This window comes from Ascidia mentula, chromosome 9, assembly GCF_947561715.1.
Source record: "Ascidia mentula chromosome 9, kaAscMent1.1, whole genome shotgun sequence".
In the NCBI taxonomy this organism is placed as follows: domain Eukaryota; kingdom Metazoa; phylum Chordata; class Ascidiacea; order Phlebobranchia; family Ascidiidae; genus Ascidia; species Ascidia mentula.
In genome coordinates, this window is record NC_138574.1 from 4,063,000 (window position 1) to 4,086,319 (window position 23,320).

The following is a 23,320-nucleotide window of genomic DNA, read 5'->3' on the forward strand; positions in this document are numbered from 1 at the left end:
GCCATTGAGAGCGCTATTGTTCGTGGGAAAATCATCACTGTTACGTCATCAGGCCGTTTCGCTGACGTAAGCGTCAACGGAGGCTCCCCTGCAGCGCGAAAAAATTTGCCGTATATAAGAAGGCGCGCGCAGCTCAAGTCAAATCACGGCTTGTCTGCGGCTGGCGTTCGAAAGCAGGTGTCAAGTCGAAGGTCGTGGACGTTTGAGTGCCTTCTCGCTCGCAAATAAGCGGGACCCTGTTGACAGCCCAGCAAGATGTCGCGATTCGGGGCGCTAGCTTTGTAGGACGCGGGTCGTTGCACTGGGGCACTTGTCTACACGCTGCAAGCCCAAATCAACAAATACCTGAAGCATCGCAGACAACGTGAAGCTACGTAGCTTTGCTGAAGATTAATTCCGCGGTGTCGACGAGTTGTTTATATTTTCCCCCGCAAGAGAGGCCAGTAATTCGATTTAGCTTGGGTTACACAGAGGGGTTCATGGGTTCAAGTCCCAGGTTGCCGCAAAGGCTACGTGATGCTGTTATTTTCGGAGGCTGACGTAGCATGGGCGCCCAAGCAAGCAAAGCTAGAGAGAGCAACGATTTTCCATAGACTTAGCGCAAACAATGGACGGTTAGCCTCAAGAAAAAGTATCGCTTTTGGTTTGAGGCAGTGGTCGTTGGGGTATGTTCCCCCAAAGCAGACAGGTTCGTCAGCGGAGTGGTTGGGGTAGCAACTGATATGTTTACATTCTGTTTCTAGGCGATTAGAGAAATAACCTTATCTATATTGTGACGGTCACGAAGATTTTAAACTGAATTTTAACTGAAACTGATTGAAGAAGTGACGAAGATGAACAACTTTAACTTTATTCTGTCTGCTATTTTGTTTCTGTTTCTTGCAAAAAGGGTGAGTACAAAATAAGTGTATAGGATATCATCACTACGTGAAATTATGTTTTCTTTTAATTGGTAGAGCATTGTTTCGAACGCGCTTAAATTTATCAACAATTTCAAGACATTGAAAAGTTTGAATTTGAAAAGAAACGAAGTTGTCTGTAATGAAAAATGGTTGCTATAGTTTTACGATTATTGAACACAAGCACAGTCACATACGCCTTTGCTCGTTTGGTAATTCAACCTTTTTTTTATAATTTAAAAAGTCTAAACCACTTTCATGTGCACAGAAATTCCTTCTATTACTTTTATTGCGTTCATTCACGTGGTCGCGATCTTTGTTCCCAGATATCGGCTCTGTGTCCTTACGAGTGTGACTGCGGAGGGCAACCTACGCATTGTCCGCCCGGCATCAGCTTGGTGCAAGACGGCTGCAACTGCTGCAAGGTGTGCGCCAAGCAGACTGGCGAGCGATGCGACGGACACAGTTTGGTTTGTGACGAGCATCGTGGGCTTTTCTGCGATTTTTCGAAGGAGACTTCGGGTGGTTGGGGAATATGCGCAGGTTAGACGCAAAAATTATGAAATGTTTTGCTGTACAACCGAGGGGAAATTTAAATCAAACGTGGAAAAAGTAATTAAGATTGGCTTTTTTTGTCTTACGCTTAATGTCACACGATGTCAGATTTAACCTTCGGAGTGTTTAATGGGTTTTAACGCACGAAGCTCTGTCAGAATGTTGTTTACCGGATTAGTCCAAAGCTCCAGGGCGCGCCCGAAATACGCTAAATTCTTTGCAATCGCGAATTCCTCGGATACTGAAAAACACCCTAAAACGCTCAAATGAAATTGACAGAGTTACAAAATTTTTCCGGTCGAAATTTCAATCACACAGCACCCCAAATGACGTCAAACTGGTCGCACGAGCGATTTAGAATTGAACCGCACTAGTCGATCGTGCGCTGGACACGCGGTTGAAATTGATTGACAGGCGACGTCACAATGGAAACCCCGCCCTTTCGCACAAAATAAACTGCGACGCTCCACGCTGTTGAGGAGTCGCTTTCTGGGTATGAATTGCACTGATTTGGGTGCGGTGCTTGTGTTTACCTACCGGCTATGCCGTACGGCCGCACGGGGAGCTTTCTTTGGCGTGATTGACTGTCTGCGCGATAATGGCCGCGCTTGGGGCTTCCGCTACCCCCTGTTGGTTGAGAAAAGCATTTTAGCTTGGGTCAAAGTCGGCTCTTTCCTTATTTAAATGACTCATGTTTTTGTGTTTAAAATGCGGTCAGAAACAGATGGCAAGGGAATTTTGTTAAGCGCCGGAGAAAGTCACATTAACGTTATGTAGAACGCATCGAAGATCAAAGCAAGGAGGAATAGGTCGATGTTTAAAGTGGCCGAAAAACATGCCACATGACGCGTGGGTGCCACGTACCAAAAACTCTTTCCATGAAAATGCCTTCCAATTTTGGTCGTGATTCTTTGGAAAAATTGTGTAAAACGTGACGCGCGCGATTCTATTTACGCGGCCCGGATGAAACTGTGTTTCGAGAAAGTAACACCTCATGTAGCGCTTGTTTATGGCTGTAATGGAAAGGCGTTGTTCCAATATAAAACATGCAACTTCAGTGCTTACGTATTAGAGCACAAACATTACCTCATATGGTAGTTGGGATTTTCAAAGTCCCGCGCATTAGCGGTTTTAGCTACCATACATATAAGTATGCACAATAGCGTGCTTTTACGTAACTTATTCCACAACAGGTGTATCCTAATCAAATGATTCATTGCCTTGTTTCGTTTCAGCTCGATCCGGTCGACCCTGTTTTGACGGCGAACTTCGTATACCCAGCGGTAGTATGGTGGAACCATCATGCAAGAAGCAATGTTGGTGTCTTGACGGTTCTTTAGGGTGTATGCCACATTGCCCCCACGAAATCCACTCCCCCCGTGCTGACCTCTGCCCAAACGCCCGGCTACAAAGTGTCCCGGGAGAGTGCTGCGACCAGTGGGTGTGTGATACCCCGTCCGGCGACATACGCGTACTGCCTCTGGAGAATTTCTGGGATCTCTACGTATCCGAGACTGGCGGGAGGTCTCTCCCAGCTACTGTCCCTATTAGTGGAAACCGAGCTGAGGATATGGAGGAAATTGATGCGGATTTTACTGAAGATGGTGACGGTGACTTCGAGTACCAGTTCAATAAGAACAGAGATAGAAATTCGCAGGTGGAAGAAGGTGATCACTGGCTGCACAACGTGATCCCGGGCGACAGAGACGGTAAGAGAAGTGATACATTTGGTGTTATTGAGAAACTATTTTAATGGATTTTAAAAGTCTCGTGGTTGAGAAAACCTTGTCAGAAACCGGCTGTACCGGCCGCAGTATGCGTGAATCACTTACAATTTGGCTGGCGACGATGTTGCATCAATATAACCGACATGCCATTGAGTAAATATCAGGCGAAATTGCCATCTGCTACTCAGCACCCTGGGCCGAAATTTCTCCTGAGGAAAACCGAAAAATGTACGCGCCCGCCACTGACATTTTCACATACCTGCGTCGATTGACTCGAACACTTTGAAAGTCACGGGGCAGACTACGCCACATGATAACCATCGAAGGGCAACGCGGTCATTGCTATGCTCAGGGCTGTGGTGCTATCTCTCATTAGCACCGCGCTCGAAATAAATTGCCCTCGTACCAGAGAAACCATGGAACGTTAACGTCATCAGCATACACGGTGATAAAATGTTGTTACAAGCAATTTTACAAAGTCGTTCTTTCTGGCGTGGATATGGCGCTTGGGAATTCGAGAAAAATGAATTACCCCCTTCCCCACCCACCTTGCTCGGCCTTTTGTTTCATGTGTATGTACGTTTGTTTTGGCCATTAGGGCAATTTGCCCTCTGTCTATAGTTCGGAAACTAGCGCGCTGCGTTGTAAAATATTTAGAATATTAGCCAAAAATAACTAGCACGCGACAACCATTTTATTTTGCAAGTGTAAAAAAAATAATCTGAAAAAAATTTCGGTATATTGGACTTAACTAATGAAGGCGCCATGGGACGTGACTTGAAATGATTTTGCCACAGAACAGTCGAATAAAGTTGGCCATAACACATCTCGCCCTTCTACAAAAGTCGTCAATTTCTTACGCTGGCAAATATCCGCTTTATGAGCCTCGCAAGCTCAGACAAGTCCATCAACAGCAACAACAACGCTGTGCTAAAATGTGGGCACTGTTTTCACGCCAAAGCGCCATTAGGACAGGCTTTGATTAACGGTCTGAGCGCTATGGTTTTGGCAGCGCAAATGCCGACTGTCAACGCTAAAACAATGCGACCACTTCACCGCGGGGTAATTTGTCACAGCAGAGTCGAGGAGTAACCTGATGTCTTAACTTCTCGACATGAACACGTTTGGTAAATTTCACTGGCTGTGGTATTAAATTGCACCAGCGTAAGATTCGTAACACGCTAGGCGGTTTGCGGCAAGTTGCAAATTGTCTCATGAGAGGAATAAATAGAAATCATGCCCGATTTGAAGAACCAATCGAAGTAATTTGCGAGCGGTGGATACACTCAACGCTATATACTGAAATGTAATATAAAAATAGACTAAGCGCAAGTAAGGTTCAAATAGGTAATTAAAAAGAAGCAAACACATATCGTTGGCGAGTATCTTCAGACTGACTTCCTACGGCGGCATGCAGAGCGCCGTGTGGAGCGGAGAACGCGAGACACGGGTCTCGAAATCTTCTGCATCACACCTGCGCGCGTCTCAAGCCAATCCGCAGAGAACAAAGCGGGCCGTCAACAATTCGGTGTCGAGTTAAGGCGAGCACTTAATTATCGAATTCCACTAAACCGCGAAGGTTGCGGGCGGCAGCGAACTGCCGAGCACTTGAGGATTTGAGTCTTGTTGTGTGATTAAAACTCGCGGACGGTAAACATTGCTATTTGCAAGCAAGCGAGGGCTGGCGAACTGACGCGAGGCTTTGGCCTTACGCTTTTGAGTCGATGTTTGCGACACTTAGTACCCAGATCGTGTTCGAATGCCCCTCGCGTCGCGACAATGATGCCCCCTGTATTTTAAAGCAGCCAACGTGCGGTTTGAGGCTTACAAGTAATCTGTTGTTGTGGCCTCCTCTTCGCCTGATGCGCAGCGACCGCCGATCGGCCACAAATTTGAGAAGAATTCGCGCTCGCGCCGTCGCGTTCTCCACCTGCTTGCCGGCACTTGGAGCTTTAATCTCGTAACGACCAGTTATTTGGTGATTATAGAGTTCAAGGAGACATAGACTTTCGAGCAATTCGACACGTGCCCTCCATTTTGTAACGGTCAGTCGGTAAGGTCAGAGAAATTACGTTGAACTGCGCTTTCTTCGAAAACAAATCTGGTTTCCTTGGTTACTTGGTGCCCACCAATGATCGTAACCGAAGGCAAAGTAGTGACCTGGAATTGCGCGACGCATTCAGATTTGCCAAAAACAAAATACACCCCAACTGGACACCTCCAATCACGACCAACGAACCAAATTTGGGATTAACATTAATAATGTTTATTTTAAAACGCCATGCAGTGAAACATGTGCGTTCATATCTTAGGCGCCTGACTCGATAACGCTTATGGTTTTATCGGTGCCCATTCCATGTTATGTATCATGCTTATTGTTCATGTGCGTAGTAACTTTGCGGGCAAATTTGATTTGATTTATCCATAAGGTCAAATGCGATCAATATAGGATCCACATTTCACATTACATCACAACTTTCGGTATGGTGAACCCTCAAGGAGGGTCGGGTATTGGATCAGAGATGCTTGTGGGAAATCATATACGACCTATACTATACGTACTTTGTTCGGTCGTTACTTCGGAAGCGGTGCACGGGGATATTGGTTGTAAATTCGCCGAGGGGGGGGGACAATGGCTCCATTCATGTTTCTACTGGAAATGTAGTAACTCTTTTCCAGGCAAACTTTAACACACATAACATATACTGTTAATACATGCTATATTGACACTATTTTCATATGTCAAAACACGAAATGCTTGTGAACGGTTTTTAAAACATTTTGACTGATAGAAAAAATAATATTGTCGAAAATTTAGTCTCAACAATAATAACAGTAAATGTAAGACGGAACAAAATTATTTATCGTTTTCGGTTGAAAGAAATTACTAACTAAATAACATAAACCGTATTTATCATAAACCATAAAAATTACCTTCGTTCCACACCGTGCGCGAAGAACAAAGCCTACCACAAACCCCCACCACAAGACTTCAACGCGCCAATAACCACTTGATTTATTTTTTGCCCAGGCGCCATAAGACATATGCAGGAGACACAAAGGAGGAGAGCCCGGTGCAATACCAAGGCATCGGCGTGGAGCCCGTGCTCAAAATCCTGTGGTCTCGGTCTCTCCACAAGAGTAACCAACGATAACACTCGGTGCGCCCTCGTGCGGGAGTCGAGGCTCTGTGAGTTGAGGACTTGCGATGAAAACACCCATAAACTTAAGGTGAATATTGGGTGTTTTATTGTGATGTCAACATTGAATGAATGAATGAATCAAAGGAACCTTGATTGCCACGTGGTACAGAAACAGTACTGCTTTGTGCAGAGTTATTTTAACTATTGAAAGGCTAAAGTCCATTCTTTTACTAAATATGATTTCAATTATCACCAACGCAAATATTATTCCAATAAATATCTCTACTTTCCGCAAATGTGGTTCAAACGATTAAATGCAAGAGCGGAAATTTAATGTTCCTCTTGCGGGCATTTGCGCTTCCATGCACCCGCCAAGCATATAATAATAACCCGATGTGCGATTTATGTCCTATTTGCTTGGAGACAGAGGCAAGCAGAAAACATTGCAATGTATAGTGGATTAATTTAATCGATGCAATAAGCAATTAAAAACGCAGGTTTATCTATGACCTCATCTTACAAACGTTGATTTATCTTAAATTGAACAGAATTTTGTCAACAAGGTGTAAAGTTACACGCTAAAGGATACAAAATGATCCAATCCAACTCTAACATGTATTTGTTTGAGGAAAGTGTGAAAAAAATAGTTTTTAAATTTTCGAAAATCCAAATGATAAGAAAACATTAATTAACCCTGATAAAATATATGATGAGATAAAAAGCAAAGCGGGAGTGAAACTGATTGTAAAAAATGTTATTTTATTTTTCAGAGAGGACGTCCGTGCAGTAAATCTGTACGCCGCGTACGTAGAAAGGTCACAATCACCTACGCCGGCTGCAACAGCGTACGCAAGATCAGACCCAAGTATTGCGGAGAATGCCGTGACAACTCAAGGTGAGGTTATGCTGTTGCGGTTTACAAAATTAAGCACGCACGGGCAATTTTAATACATAGGTTCTTGTGAAAACCCTTTAGGCAATGTACAACGTATAAATAAGGATGGAGCCAATAATATGTTTTTTTAACATAAATACCGAGCTGCACTGATAGGACCTTACAGGTTGAAACGGTGGCCAAATGTTTGCATCTCACAAAATGTATAACGTGTTTCATAATGCTCACAGATGCTGCACCCCATCCGCAACCAGAAACCTGCCTCTGCGATTTCGCTGCAGCGATGGACGTTTCTTTATTAAAACTATGATGATGATCAAGAACTGTGAATGTGGACTTAACTGCGCCAACTCGTCAACCCGCACGTCGCCCAACCACATCAGGTTGTCCCTGTACGGAGACATGCACCGTTCCGGTGAAGATTAAGCTACGAATCAGCCGCTTTCAGAACTTTATTCAACGCTCTTTAAAGCACAGGGTTCTCACCAGTTGGCAGAGCTTGGGAAAAAGAGAAAATGCTTTCACATATTTTGATAAACAAGGCCGCACAAGTTTTTCTTTTCATCAATGTCTCTTTCGCAAAGGCCTTTATTTGCCTTCTGGTTTAACTGATGCGGGTTTTCTAGTCAGCTTAAGTTTTTTGCTACGCTTTTTCAAACAGGCCTAAGTCACAAAACGTGGAAACTTTCAGTAGTTGCTTGAAAAATGTCTTAGAAAGACACTGTGAAAATTTTTCTAGATCGCGTTTAGCAACTACTACAAAATGCGCCGCGATTGATGCAGCAAGTCTTCGGGCTCAGCACAAAAGGGCCGATAATTATGTAAATAAGCACGTTATTTTCTACCGACATCTCTATTTTGCTAAGTTATTGGCTCCGTTTTACCGTACTTTGTGGAACAGTTACACACCACGGTCAGAAGAGGGTGGCTATATCACAGGCAGTGTGGCTTGTGACGAAGAATTTTGTTTTGTAGTTTGTTCACTTATTTATTATCGGACTCAGCGTGTGTTTTCCCGCAGTTTTGATAGCGTAGCGCTTTTAGATTCAACGCATAACGTGTTACAGAACCTATTGATCGCATGTAAGCACCACGCCCTGTTTTTTTCGTTATTTATTCGCGTCTTCGCTTTTTGTTTTCATGTACAGCAGTGTACTGCCTATATTTCGCCCAAGTTTCAAAAATACACCGGTTATATCGCATATACGTTGTGATACTACATAACAGGTACATTAGCGAAACTCGTGATAACACTGGAATCTAGTGTTAAAGTGGATTCCACATGGAGAAAACCATTCAAATCTGAATCAAAATTGAGACGAACTATTCTTAACTATAAACCAAATAAGCTTCCAGGAGTTGTATGGCATTCTCTACTTTAAAATCTTTTGCAAACAAACGATTTTTCGTATAAAACTTCTGACTCAAGTTGGAGGCTTGTTGCTTTAAAACACACATCTATTACAATAATTTGATGTCGCAAGTAAAAAGGCAATACCTAAGCCAAGGCCAGATCCTAGAATTAATGAAGAGGTAAAACTTACAATATTATACTGGATAAAACGAAAATGTTGCCGATGGCTCTGCATGCCAACTTCTATATGCCAAGAATGGGACAACTTTTCGACTCACTGAGCAGAAATTGTCAAAAAATTAAAAGGCGGGCCATATGAGTGGACAAAAAGTGGTTCCACAACTCTTTATGAACTGACCCATTTATTATTCGTACCAACACCTGTAAGGTCAGATTGAAACACCCAACGGACCAGCTTTAACCCGCGGCTGGGGTTTGTCCGTCATGTCTGTTCATCCCGTTGGTGTTTTGTTACTTCATTGTTCAAATCGATGAATCAGCGATCACTTGCGGAAAACAACGATTAACGTTTCAACGCGTGGAAAGTTGTTTTCGATATTGACCGAAAAACACATCAATAACTTCAAAACTGCTTACTCAATCACTGCTGCATCATGAGCTAAAAATAGTCCTCACCTAAGTGATACGTCATACCAGTCTCTGACATCGCAAAGGCGCTGCAGTTGATCAATTCGCAGCGAGAAATTTGATTGGATCGGCATGCTGACGCCAGGGTCAACAAACCGTGTCAGCGAGGGACAAAGAAACCGCGCTTGGACCCAAATGAAGCGAAAGATGTTCGCCGACTTTCTGGGGCACACGGCGTATCGATAACAGGCCCACGTTTCCGAACTATCGACATAATCCCTTTCGAACTCTCTCATATCCAGGAACCTCAACAAGGCCTACCTCTGTTAGCCGGGAGGTTATTTTTACTACATGATGTAAGAGGTTCCCTGGGTCGCGCTCGGGGTGAAAAAGGCAGACGAGTGGGAGAGATTTCGGGCGCCGCAAGGGTCCATGATATTTGTATGTGGTCGACTTGCTACAGCGCTGGTAAAAACGGGGTTCGACCTAAAGCGCTGATCTCACTAAACCCCTAATATGACTCAGAGTTCCGGCGGTAACCCACCATTATGGGATGTTTTGTTGAAATGAAACCAGATAAACCGCTTTTGTGGGCCCAACGTTGGGCCAAATGCCCCTCTGCGAGAGGCATGCAATAACACGCAATTTATTTGCACTTCCCAATGGAGCGTGTTTAATCTAACAAAGGCCCAAATAGGGGCCCGGACAGTCAAGCCATTGTCTAAACCTGACCTGGTCGTGCCCTTGTTGTCAAGGGACGCAAACCGCAACAAAAGATCGCTGCTTTATTACCGCCTTACAGAGGGAGGAATTTTATTTTGACGCACACTCACGTCTACTTGGTTTTTCAACACCTTGTTTACCGGCCACATATTTTGTCTTTGACATTTAGCCCCAGTTCGAGTTACTGGCACCGAATAAAATGTAGCCTATACAAATATAACTTCTGTAATCTTACTTTGGGGATAGTCCGCTCAGAAAAGGGGGCGTTTATCGGGGTTCGGTCTAGAAACGGAAAGCAACACGGGAACAGGTACACCCAGCGGAGTTCGTAAAACGAAGGAAATTGAAATAACATTTCTGGAAATTGTGAAAGGTTCTGCAGAGGCGTAACGAAACAGACTGTTGTGTTTTGTGTCCAACACAGAAAAAGTTGCGCAATGTTAAAAGGTCACCTATCTTTATAAAAACCCCGTCGAACTCGGGTAGTTCTTTGGTGCAACAATAATATAACTGGCAATACCGAGTGTTTATATTTAGTTTCAAGTCGATTCTATCCTTGTTTACTTGTAATGTTGAGACGAATAAAAACGCATAAACAGGTAGCATCAGATTGGACCTCATTTAATGAATAAATTTGTTGCCCAAACTGTCCTATTGATGTACTGGTCCAAGATAAGAAACTAGGACCCATATGACAGGGGCTCATGAATATCAAAAAGAGGGGTTCATAGACACATCATTGTTGCTTTGAAGGTGAAAAGTTTTTTTGTTATATCACATCGGTGCATGACCCTGCTTTGAGCTGAAAATATTCGTTTGTAAAAATAGGTAAAAACATCGTATTCTTTGTTCCAAAACCCAAACATTTCACAAGTTCTAAAATCTCATTGTACTGAAGGCATCAAGGCCGTTTATTCGGGTTCAACTACGGCTTACACATACTTTTCTTGACAACAAGCCACAAAACGCAGTGCAAGCGCATGTACACATTCATTGCAATGGGCAACATGTCATGCGTTGCATCACATTTATTTGTTTGATTACTTCGCCATCGCCCTTTAAAGCAAAATAATTTCATAGCTGCGAAAAGGAAATCTTATCTGCTTGTGCTCTGTACATTCTCAAGTGATGTATTTGCTTCTTGTGTGTCTTTACTACAAAAACACAAAACACAACGATTTCAGAATGTGATGTTGTTTGATACCGATATTCCATGTTAGCAAATTCCCCAAACAAACGTATACACAGGTTAAAACTTTCAATGGGCCTTTTGGTCACGAGCAAAACATATTGTCTTTTTTCAAAGTTACCTATAAAAAGGCTATACTGGCCATTGGTGGCAATACAGAGCAGTCTTGACCCGTTTTAGTATTACATATCACATCTATTTCACGAGACGAGAGGCCAAGATTTGTGCGGAAAACGTTTACTTGTTTCCAAACTATGTTGGTGAGATTTAAATCAAGTTACAACAGCCTATATGGTGTTTAGTTGAAGATGACCTAAAACTTGTTTCGCTAAAGAGCTGTCAAAAATCTTTACCTGTGATTGCCATTTTTATTGGAAGTCTCTAGGGAAGAAGTGCTGTCTCTGATTTTCCAAAACCGGGCCAAGAAATCCTGTTCACTGCTAAACTGCTGCATGAACGTATCAGTCATAGAGATCTTACGGATCAAATGTTTTACGTCATTCTTGTTCATCTCATCAGCTGGAACATCCGGTTCGACACCAGTTGTCATGCAAAGGTCCTCCAGGATCTGATCCTCCTTGATTCGGGGTGTAGAGGGGGCTATAGAGGAGCGGCGTCGGAACCTGTTTGGGTGATTCTTAATGGTCAAAAGATCAGCTTCCTGCCTTGCAACATTTACTTTTTTGGGTTGGGGCTTCTGGTGACTAGGTTGATTCCAACAGTTGGTGGAAGCGTTTCCCATTTTGTCATGACAAGAATTCAGACGTCGGCCCACGTAATAAGCTAATCATGGTGCCCCAGTGGACATTGTACTTAGGTAGGGCCAAGCAAGAATAAAACTTGCAAAAAAATCAGCACCAACACAAAAAACAGCGATTGTTCGATAATAATTACATTGTCATGTCGTCATAATCAAGTTGTGGGCGTTTACAAATTACCAGTTTAAAATAAATCAGTAATGTGTAAAGCTTGAAAGCAGCATGTCGTTGTTATTTAAGCCACAACACAGTCAGGTGCGCGTTTCGGTATCAATTCAACGGCTGCTGTGTCCCAAGTGGTCATGAGAAATCTATATTTAATAAATATATTCACTTATCTAAGAAACCTCACCTGGCATACGAAAACACAACGGTTTATTTTATTTCTGTGACAAGACGAATCGCGCCATACTTGAATAACGACAATTATTTCAGCATTACTAAATTCGACAGTTACATGCAAGCAAGCTTTGTCATTGCCTGAAATGAATATTTTCCTTTGAAAGAGAATGACATCGACATCCTCCACAATTGGCACGTTTTGTGCCGTACAATTCGCCTGTGTTGGTGAAAACGTCTCAAATAAAAACAGTCGTTGAACAAAACAGCATTTCGGTAAAATCGGAAATTAGATTACCACTAGGACGAATGTTTACCTTTAGATTAAAATTACAAGCTTAAAATTACATTAAATTCGTCGAACTTAAGATTTAAAATTGACTGGTTGTCCAAGCCTTACTCAAGCCTTGCTTAAGTGGATGTTGCGTCCACAAGGTAGCAGTCCAGAGCTAATATGGCAAACCGAATTTTCCGGGAAATTTTGAAAACACCGCCTGGTTACAACTCCCTGAAAACATCTTTGCGGTAGTTAAATCACGGAATATTTGCAAATTTTGAACGTTTTTGTGTCTAAGAGGGCTTTGCAACAATTGACTTTGTATTGTTTTGCTCAAATATTGCTTTTAGTTTAGCATAAACATGACATTCGCAAACCAAACAAGTCAACCTATGGAAGAGTATTTTACTTATGGTCACTTTGGAGTTGTAAAATTAATCTCCGAAACCACATAAAACCTTATCGCGCATTTCAGTCCGCTATGCAAAAAGTAAACAAGTGTGCGAAGTGCGAAATTCCATTGGTGTCCTTGCAAGCTGTGCCGCGCCAACAAACGGTTTCTAACGCTGAGAGCAATCAACACAGCAAAGCGTAGGTGATTGCCAACTAGTGATAGGGCATGAAGGGCTAACGAGCAGGGAATCGTTCATTGGCACTCGACTAACCGCCTTATCGCATTCTGAAGTTTGATTTAGCCGCGGTGGCAATTAACGGCTTGTTGATTCAACGAATGTTGGACAATGGCGCATCTGTGCAGCCGCTCTCAAGCTTCTGGGCAAACAGCTAAGCACAAAAGGCGCAGCATTGTGCCGCAGAATTTAGCCGATTTGCAGGTCTAATCGTTATCCCTGCGCGGGAGGTTTTACAAACAGACTGTGGAGCCAGAAATGGGCAAACGGCCAGAGGTGGAAACGTGATTGTATGCGGTATGCGTATTCACGAGGTGTTATGACTTGGACATAATTCACCAGGGGGGAGACAATAATTACGTACCGGTGACCCACGCGGTGGTCTATATGCCGTGAAACGATATAACGACTCCTCTTCGGAAAATTCCGTGTTGGTTTTAGGCACGTAAGGCCACTCTGCGCGGAAGAGAGGTACACGTTTTTACGTGGTTTATCATATTTAGAGTGGTATACAATTTGTGGGTCAACGAATGCTTGCGGACAATTTACATTCCATGCTGGCGACAAGTTTGCAGAAATACGATTTCACGGCACTAGGGTCCCTGGGTCGCCAATTTGTTTTGGCTTCGGTATCCGCAGTAATGGCTCTCATAAGTGGGTTAAACAAATTTTCAAACTTTCCAAACCCATTTTTCCATTGACGTTTGTATAGTGCAAATGTCCAACTGCTGCCAGCATTCACTGAATTCTGTTAAATTTAGACGTCAAACCACCCCATAAGCGTGTGGCAAATAAATTTTACCTTAAATCATATTTTGTAGAAATTATTAACAGTGCTTCTGGCAAATAAATAATTAATACTAAATGTTGCCCGAACCACTTTCAGATCTACAAGTGTTAATTTATCAAGCAGTAGCAATATATGTTATTATAGAACGGAACGAGCCTGGGGGTTTGTGTGTCACTGTCTGGGGTCAGGCAAAGACACACAAACAAAATCTTGAAATAAAACACAAACAGTGCAAACCAATATTTTTTACGAGCAACACTTAAACGGTGCCTTCGAAGGGCCATACAAGCATACCTCACATACCTGACAACAGACTTAAAGTCTGCCGCGCGAACCCCGCCACGCGAACGATGACAGTAGACGAGGCTTTTAACGCTGCCGCTTTGTTTGTCTTCTGTGCCTCTCTAGAGATGCGCGAGCTCAGCCTGACCAAAAGCAGGACACACGGCGCCCGTTCGGGCCAAATTCCCGGCACAAAGCGCACGGTTTCGTAGAAAGTTGTCGGCGCCGAAGCCACTTTTGCGTCCGGCGAAAGCATCGACACTCGTCAAAATCAATTACACCGAAGGAAAATTTGGGTAATGGGTTTATTTCCAACTTATGGGGAACTCTGGGTTCTTCATTATTTCCATTTTGTGTGGCAATTTTGACTGCGTCGGCAGTCAAACAGTATAACACACGGAGTATTTAACATAAGCAAAGCAGCAAATCGACCTTTGTGAGTGTATAAAATAAATTATTAATCGTATATTACTCTCATATAAGTCATAATCGCCACCATGTAACTTCTTCCAAAATTTATATTGGTCAACACGCTTTCTGCAAGGGCAAACAACAGACACGGCAAGCACCAACACTAATTGAAAGACGCCGTAACTTATTCAAATGCTACTTATTTTTAGCGCCCAAAATCGAAAACACCACGACTTCCTTCACCAACCCAAAATCGTCAAATATCTAAATATCCCCGCCCTTTCCGAGGGCATCGCCCTCCTACGCCTCCACAAAGCTACCGGCATTACGTAAAGGAAACGGGGTCAGCGTTCCCACATAAGTGTAGTCAGGCCACAAAGAAACCTGCTGCGGTATTTCGGGACTAGCCACTACCGGCTTTGATATGGGAAAAGCTGTTTTGTGTTGAGCTTAGCGTCCCCAAACCCCGGCTTAATGGAACAACACCCGGGATGAACGTCCAGGTCTCGACCGCAAGCGCAAGAAACGGTTGACGTTTCTACGTGATCACAAAGCGCTATAATTTATTTACGTCTTCGGTCCCCAGTCGGGCGCGGGCACTAATCGGGGGCCGAGTTTCCTGGCCCCCCTTTCCGTCAACAGGGAGCTGGACCCCTAAATGGGGGGCTTTAGGCGCGTGACGAATGGACAGGCTGAAAGACGCGCGATTGAAGTCTAATGAATGGGTTCGCGATGCTTCAAGAGGGCAGATTGCAATCGACGCGCGGAAACGTTTGAGTGAAGCTGGTCGAAGCATATTTCCGTAGCGGATCGAGCAAGGTTTAGGGATAACAATAGGTGGTGGTTTGGGGCGCAGAGATCCCGCGGTGAGGATCGACAAGACATGCAAGCGGCACTTACGCGCGTGCCGGTTCAGGAACAAGTTAACGCCTTTCGGATCCGGAGTTCAACGAAATTGCGTGAGATATTAGTTGAAAGTAGAAGGCTTATGGCGGTTTGGACAGTTACATATAGCTTATACGGAGAACAGGGATTTGCCATCTCGGTGGAACGACTGCCTGGTGGCATTCAATTCGGCCCCGGCAATATGACTTTGGCCGCCGGGAGGCCTTCGAATTGCGAGAAAAAGTGGCGCGGTCGAAAAAGGAGACGTGCCACAGCTGGCTACGTACAAAAGGGCAGACAAGGACGCAAAAACTCGTTTAATTCCAGACTTGGCGACGTCATGTCGCTTTGGTGAGTCGCAAAAAGCCTCGGCGCCGTGGAGAACATTACGGCGGGCTTGCGGCGAGGTATTTCCCGCCGGCTACGACTCTGTTTGGTTGGGAGTAGAAAATGTTGTTTGTCGTAGCATGGTATGTTGACGAGGCAAGAGAGAATTTTTTCAGGCAACGATCAGATTGCGGGCCGTGATTGGATAACGAGCGTCACATTGACGAAATAAGTTGGTCGACATTTGCGTGAGCACGGAGGGGTAAATTTCAATGCATGATCCAGGTATGTTAAAAGCGTTAAGGCAGAAAACAGTCAAACGTCTTGGTTGCAGGAGTCAAATGACCTATCATCATTTCACGTGGCGCTGCTTGGGAAAAACAGATTCAGTTGTTTTCTGCACGCGCGCATGACGTTTTCGGTTTCACGCGTAGTTTAACAACGGTTTGGGCCGTTTACTTTATGCATCACCGAATAGATAGCAATTTACGGCTCGGAAACAATTGGTTTACCAGCTGCTGTTTGCACCGTTTCAGCAACACTTGTCCTAGTAGAAATTCTGTGCAGAAAAATACGAAAATGAATTGCTATAATCGGTCCACAATCAGTCTGAGAACGATTATTTCCACCACCGTCTTCGCTGTTATAGTTTTCCTGATACTGCAAGCCGAGCAAATCGAAGCCGGAAAAAACAGGGGGAAAAGCGGAAGACGCGGAGGAAAAGCGTGCAAAAAACAAGTTTCGACGTGGAAAGATTGTTCGAAGACATGCGGACTCGGTCTTTCCTCGCGAGTGAAGACGAAAAGATGCAAACCGAAGCTCGAGACGCGACTCTGCATTCTGAGACCTTGCGAGAACGGTCCTGAGGTTAGTTGAGATAATACAATAGAGTGTGGTAATCGTTCCCTATAGGGTACAAGAGATTCTGTGGCTTGTGGTCGCCGATGCGTTTGCACTTACAGAGAGGTGATGCGCAGACAATTAAATAAGTATAATATAAATGGGTTTAAATATAACTACAGGGCAACGCTGACAAAAACATTCAAATAATTTCGCGTCGATTTCGTCATCATATTTCGGAAAATAGATACATTTGGGTGAAGTAAGGCGATTGAGTTTGATAATCGTCCTTAAGTGCGTTCCAAGTTTTAATTGCTATTTCATGGTAAATCCCGCACTTCAATACAAAGTACTCTCAATTTTTAAACACACGCCGACAACCAACGTGTGCCAGTTTTGGGACGCATTTGTGTATTAAGGCACGTAGTCAAAAATTAATTGCTGGGACCTACCTGAACTGTGTGGCAAACGTGTATTGTTTCCAAAGATGTATTTATTTGTGGTCCAAAACACTAGCTTGTCATAAAACCACTTGTGCGACACCAAAGTCTTTAAACGAGTTACTCGACACACATAGATAATGGATATCGTTTACTGTAAAAGAAAAGGGGTTTGTGCTTAGGTATTGTTGTTTTCTCTGATGGCGCCTCGAATATACAACGTTTTGATGAAACTACAATGGATGCGTTGGGAGAAAAATTAATTAATTCTGAATCTACAATGGTTGTTAATAATCTGTGTCGGGGTGGTGATAAAAACGTATATAGGCGTGGGAAGCAAGCCCCTCCCACGACTCACAGAAACGTTTGAGGCGAAACGTTTATATGTTGCGGTGAACCAACGCATGTACACATATAAATTAAAATGGGAGGTTCGCGTACCACTTCAGTTGCCTGGACCGCCTTCGTTACGATGACAGGCATTCGCATTCCCTAGCGTAAGACCGCGATAATTCCGACAAGCCAGTTGTCGTAGGACACACCTTCTGGTGATTAGCTGCCACTGAGCGGATGATAGCAACCTACAAAGCCGGCCCTCCACCCAAGGGTCTGGCCGATCACGATACCGTATCTTACCTTTAGGCGCCACCGTGTACTACAAATGACTTAACTTGAGACACTTGCGCAAGTCGACCGTCCTTCTAAATTAGGAAGAGAGATTGGATGGCTTGAAATCAATAAGTGGTCGAGACAAGTGTGCACTGTATCAACGCCACTGCGACGATGGGTTCACACTTTGACATATAAAAGTATATATCAGTTATAATGTGCATCCAAGCAATTGGCGAAAAGATTGTTCGACCCAGCATGTTTCCGATGTCAGTTATTTCGATGGTCTTTGTGATGGTTGAAGCAATTGTTGAAGCTATCAATTATTGATCCATTTTTTCACTTCGTGGACTTTGCTTTTAATTTGCATCCAACTTCACTAAGATTTTCATCATGTTTCGAAGTATTACGCAAGGCATTTAAAATAGAGAATCGACACGTATACGACTTTTCTAAAGAAATGACGCATAATTTTACGTCAGGTAGACCCTAAATATAACCAACTACAATTCCAAACGGAAACTTCAAATAGATGTTTCGTCTGAAAACCGAATAATTGGCCGTTATGAAAAGCCCCCCTGGCCGGGCAGTCGTAAATTACATACGCGTTATAATTCAGATGCGCGCGGAGGCCGCGTCAATTCTCCTAACCCTCTTCTCACTTGTGGGGAACAAGCGCGTCGCGGCAGAGGGCATCTGAGCGCATTGGCGACAATGGAAAAATGCCGTTCACCATTCGCTGCCAACCTCGGCAAACAATGGCATGGCAATGAAACCCATATCACTCACAGCTCGGCACACAAACGATTGCCACTGCTCGTAGGTAACCGTCGCCCGTCGATGGACGTGTACACAATCCCCACAATGAGCTTATTCCATGCTCACTCGTCACATAGGTGTTCGCGCGTATGCAGTTCCCAGTGCGAGCATTCCTGGCGTTGTACAGGCAGTCACGTGACTAGGATCGCCGATTGGTTGCGATGCATAATACCCTTTCAGCGTTTGATGGTTTAATAAAATTGTTTGTTTTTCGTCAAATCACTGTTAATACGAACAATAAAAAAAGTGGACATGTATTTTGTAAGTTTAAGAATATAAATTCACAGATTTCATTTCGGCTTGAAAAAAAACAGTTTAAATTTTCAATTGAAAATTGCGGGAATAAAACGTTTGTTTTCCAATCAAGAAAAATAACTTTTGCCTTGACAACGAAAAAAAGCGTCGTTTTATCCACCACGTGAAACGAGACGCGATTTTGTCATAAATTACAAACTATGTATTACTTCATCACGACGCCAGGTCATATAGGGCCGTTTTTTTATTTTGATATGACTTCGTGTTGACAACCTGAATTGTCCTACAGTACGGTTGGATTGTAATTCACTGGAAGAGGGCTTACATGGAGTCCTTCAGAACACCGTGGGCATTGCTTGCGTACGTCTAACCGTCTCGATGCACAAGATAAACTACAAATGCCTTGAAACACACGCACCATTTGCGACGGACAAATAACGCAACACTGCGGCGCGGAAAGACGGGTTTAATATTACGGGACGGTTTCGAAAGCCAGTAATTTTTCCGCTTCGTCTCAGCGATGATGTCATGGGATATTGAGCCAGGTTTGTCACTTGTATGCGCAAGGGGGATATTTTGGCTTGATTACGCAGCGCCTTCACTCAGTCTGTGGGGAATTGAAGGGATGTGGCAATATCCCGTAGCATTACTTTATTTTTTGCCCGTTAGTCACTACTGTGGGGACTTCTTCTTTTACCAAAGATCACCTTTTGATCGCATTCCTGTCTAATGACCAATCCAGGATTTCTTCCTTCGGGAGCAAAAAATGTGGAACGTGGGAGGCATTTTCTTTGATAAGGCGTGAAAGTTTACTCGAAACAAGGTTACGTCACACATTTAAATACGTCAGCTCGATTGCACACCCAACGGCAAATTTTCCAGCGCAGTTGCGGGAGAAATTCAAATTGAAAAAAAATTCCAGACACCATAATTCCACCCAAAAGTTCTTCTATCTCGTTGGAAAATATTTCACAAGAAGTCCACAAGACACCCAGCTTGGCGTCTGTGAAACTGTTCATGGCAATAGACCTAAAGATTCTAAACAGTATTTTTATACACAGGAACTTCCAAAACCCCGCAAGGCGTGCATGGCCAATCTGCCAAGAAAGGACAAACAAGGGAGAGAATTTATTAAATACATCAAGGCAAAGAGTCAGAAGAAGTACAGGATGCGGTATTGCGGCTACTGCAAGGACAACTCAAAGTACGTTCCTTTTTTTTGCACAAAAATTTTTGTTTTACACCCTGTTCGAAAACCTCGGAAATGTAGTTTGAAAGTAAATGGTATATCTTTATAGTTGTCCTTATTTCAAGTTTCACATCATTTGCAGCTCTGGGTGTAAAATATATGGGGTCTGCATCGCAATCGCGTTTTTTGTGATGTTTGCTTGAAAATTGACGCAGTCTGCCATGCAAAACTAGCAACGTTAATCTGAACGTTTTTTCATATTTGTTTGTGATCAAACGCAGATGCTGCACACCCAAGAAGAGCAAGACGAAGAAGGTTTGGTTTGTCCGCGCCGACGGGACTCGATTCTCCAAGAAGATGATGTTCATACGCAAATGCTACTGCCACCGGAATTGCAATTCACTTGACAATTTCGAACCTCATGTACAGCTGCACAACGACACAATGCGATCTCATCCAACGGCCGGATAAACCTCTTCACAGGCAGTAACATTACCAAACGAAATCCGCGATGCCCATGGCAACGGACACGCATCGCTGCGCCGCTGGCACGTGGCCAAGTGACGACGCTGCTAAGGCTGAGCGTTTTGACCGACAAATGCACTTCTTTACGCGGTTTAAAGCCGGACATGCGGTCGTTTTTATTTGTTTTATATTTCCTGCCTATCTGTTAAACTCCTTCCGTGCTTCTGCCGGCACGCTTCGCCAATTGCTCGATGTTTATGGCGCGCTCATCCGGGATTTGAAAGATTAGCCGGACGTCTTTGTTTCTGTTGATCGCATTATGGCTGAAAGCCTGCCCTTTGGGGTGCGCTATATTTAGAAATGAAATCTGTTTTTAACGGGGATTTTTATAAAGATTTTTGATCAGCTGAGGTAAAAACTTGTCGGTAATATTGTATATGAGAAACGTGCGCGAAATTGTTAACTTCTCGACTTCGTAAAATGTTGGCCTCTCAAGATGTTGTTAATTTTCAATACTGCCCTTTAAAATGAAACGTGGGTGTTGGTGGGATACAGTTTTGAATTTATGAAGCCAAATGTCACTTTTCTAAATGCCGCAGTGTCTCAATACCAACAATGCCACTTTTTTTGCAAAACACACGATTCAGTAAATGACGGGACAAACTTGCTTGCCCTTTAACCAAAACTCGCTCGAGAGCACTTTATCAATCTGTTGTCGCCAGGAGCCTTGCTCGTTTCGCGCGCATTCGTAAAATCAACACCGCCATGACGGGTGAAACGGGTTGGGGACTTAACCCCAACGATAATTTGCTACATTTTGGCCGCCGGCGACCCTGGGATACTTGGCCCACTTCGGCTGTTTACCACAACCCGGAGGAGGGCGTTTGTCTGTTAACGCCGGTGCAAATTACCGTTGCGGGCCCTTTACAGGACGTCGTAGGCACGCTCGGCTGCCGTATTTTGTCAACGGCAATTTAGGACTAAAAACGCAGACATGGCCCAGGGTATTGGTCTTGCACGCGAACGCCGCAACTTTCGTGTTGCATTAGCTACGGTCTTTTTTGTGTTTGGACTGTGGCCCGCAAAAGCCCACCCAACATAGGCGCGCTGTCAGGAATTGATGGACGGTGTTGGATATAATGGAAACAGGCGCACTCTTGAGTGGGAGTTCGCAAACTTAAGCTTTCACTGCTGCTTTGTGGTGTGGTTTCGGTGCAGTCCTGGGACATTCCACGGTCCTTTCGTGTAATGTTTGTCAGTGAAACGTAAAAAGAATGCTTTATAACTTGCACAAACCAGCGGGTAGTAAGCTTGATGATTTGCCTTTACTTAAACAAAATGTGTTGACGAAAATGTCTCCCTTTTAAAGCAACAACATTTAAATCCTTTTTCGAAATACACCTTTTTCCTTATGCGTGACAAAGACGGAAACTCGACGTATAAAATTACAACATAAAATGACATCGAGTCAAAACGCAGCCTTTTAAAGTTTAAACTGACCAACAATAATTGAACGACTCAAAGAGTTGCTGGGCGTTCGCTGTGCATATTTCAACGCGCTTTTGCTATTTTTTTATTCTCTGGGTTCATTTCCGTGTGCACTTTCCTGTTGTTTTACTCCCAGTGTGTTTTGATTTTGAACATACTCGATCCTGTACATACCTTCCCGTCCGCGGTATTTATTGCGTCGTTTTTGCGCGTTTCGCACAGTTCCTGTTGGCCGGCCGTGAATCATTTTTCGTCCCGGTCTCGTCTCGGCTTGATTTTGTCGTGGTCGTGACTGCATTTTTTTCGCTATGTCAATAAAATGCGTTTTCCGCGAATGGAAATTTCGAACGGTGATACGTGAGACTGTTGAAATCGGCAAGATTATAGCTGGCAAAATTTATAGTAGGTCACCAAAATTGCACTGAGAAGACCTATTAGTTCCAAGCAACTCCTGTATTCAGACCACTTAAAACAATTATTGGCTACGTTGCTAATACAGGGTATTTTTAAGTTTTGCAAAAATTTTCTTCGAGGCTGAAATACTAGAGGTGAAAAAATGTTCAATTTGTATGTACGACAGCAGCACAGTAAACTGAAAGACAAAAGGCGTGCATATGGCGGGCAAAAACAAATCAAGTGAAAGGGTAAGTATATGAGTCATGAAAGGTGTTGTCAGTGGCAACATGTTGTTGTTTGAACTTCAATATTGACAGGGAGTTGGGATCTGAATCATGCAAGATCCTTCGAATTTATTTACGGAAAGGTCGGTTAACCTGATTGCTTGGTTGCCGGATACACGAGTGCGCATGAATCTGCGGTTTAGTTTAAAATTAGCCTGACTGTAATCTTCGAGTCCGATACAAGTTATTGGAATGAAATTTCACCATTAGGAAAGAGAGTGGTAGATATAACAGACATTTCTGTGTTTATTTTTATTCAAAAATAAAAACTGCGGTATTGGAGTTTCACCCGTGATTTATAGGATTTCAACGCCTCCACAACATGCGCGCAGCAAATGGCCTTTTACATTCAACTTGCAAAAAATGACGATGAAATACAGAAAAAAGTAAACCTCATCATCAGCCACTGGCGATAATTTAACGAAGTTTCAAATTTTGAACCGGGATCACCCACGGGGCTGCGGACATAACCCACGCACAAGGCACGTGTCGCCTCACACGAAACAACGAGGTGGTCCCACGTAAAAGCTCATACAAGGCAATGTTATGATATGGACCGGCTACAACCCCTGTGCGTCATAGATGGCCACGCCAAAGACCGTACCTCCCACGGCGATACACTTCCGATTAGCTTTGTTATAACAAGGCCCTAAAACGCCTTAGAGAGCGAAAGTATTGGGACCAGAAAGTTAGTGGCTAATCCTGAGAATACACAAACAGTCGTATGTTCTCACGGGTTGGGAGAATGCGCCATGTAAATGTTA

The 23,320-nt window shown here is 43.6% G+C and overlaps 3 protein-coding genes across 3 annotated transcripts; 2 read left to right on the plus strand and 1 right to left on the minus strand.

Annotated features, from left to right (window-relative positions):
- Positions 1–747: 747 nt before the first annotated feature.
- On the plus strand, positions 748–8,421 carry LOC145913128 (CCN family member 1-like). Its single transcript, XM_083000674.1, has 6 exons — positions 748–890; positions 1,226–1,442; positions 2,690–3,163; positions 6,213–6,412; positions 7,095–7,219; positions 7,450–8,421. Exons 1-6 carry the CDS (start codon positions 834–836, stop codon positions 7,643–7,645), a joined length of 1,269 nt encoding a protein of 422 aa, XP_082856800.1. The 5' UTR covers positions 748–833; the 3' UTR covers positions 7,646–8,421.
- Positions 8,422–10,963: 2,542 nt separating this feature from the next.
- LOC145914145 (uncharacterized) lies at positions 10,964–11,875 on the minus strand. Its single transcript, XM_083001924.1, has 2 exons — positions 11,427–11,875; positions 10,964–11,038 (listed from the first exon to the last, which is right to left on the minus strand). The coding sequence occupies exons 1-2, from the start codon at positions 11,813–11,815 to the stop codon at positions 10,981–10,983; spliced, it is 447 nt and encodes a 148-aa protein (XP_082858050.1). The 5' UTR covers positions 11,816–11,875; the 3' UTR covers positions 10,964–10,980.
- A 4,436-nt stretch (positions 11,876–16,311) lies between these two features.
- On the plus strand, positions 16,312–22,230 carry LOC145913589 (CCN family member 3-like). The gene is made up of 3 exons (XM_083001308.1): positions 16,312–16,638; positions 19,796–19,938; positions 20,205–22,230. Exons 1-3 carry the CDS (start codon positions 16,351–16,353, stop codon positions 20,392–20,394), a joined length of 621 nt encoding a protein of 206 aa, XP_082857434.1. The 5' UTR covers positions 16,312–16,350; the 3' UTR covers positions 20,395–22,230.
- The last annotated feature ends 1,090 nt before the right edge of the window (positions 22,231–23,320 follow it).

Coding starts and splice junctions, on each gene's coding strand:
- LOC145913128 (XM_083000674.1), top strand. CDS start 834: ATGAACAACTTTAACTTTATTCTGTCTGCTATTTTGTTTCTGTTTCTT. Junction 3,164..6,212: donor GATCCCGGGCGACAGAGACG/GTAAGAGAAGTG, acceptor TTTTTTGCCCAG/GCGCCATAAGACATATGCAG. Junction 7,220..7,449: donor GAATGCCGTGACAACTCAAG/GTGAGGTTATGC, acceptor TAATGCTCACAG/ATGCTGCACCCCATCCGCAA.
- LOC145914145 (XM_083001924.1), bottom strand. CDS start 11,815: ATGGGAAACGCTTCCACCAACTGTTGGAATCAACCTAGTCACCAGAAG. Junction 11,039..11,426: donor AATAAAAATGGCAATCACAG/GTAAAGATTTTT, acceptor GTGTTTTTGTAG/TAAAGACACACAAGAAGCAA.
- LOC145913589 (XM_083001308.1), top strand. CDS start 16,351: ATGAATTGCTATAATCGGTCCACAATCAGTCTGAGAACGATTATTTCC. Junction 16,639..19,795: donor CTTGCGAGAACGGTCCTGAG/GTTAGTTGAGAT, acceptor TTTTATACACAG/GAACTTCCAAAACCCCGCAA. Junction 19,939..20,204: donor TACTGCAAGGACAACTCAAA/GTACGTTCCTTT, acceptor GATCAAACGCAG/ATGCTGCACACCCAAGAAGA.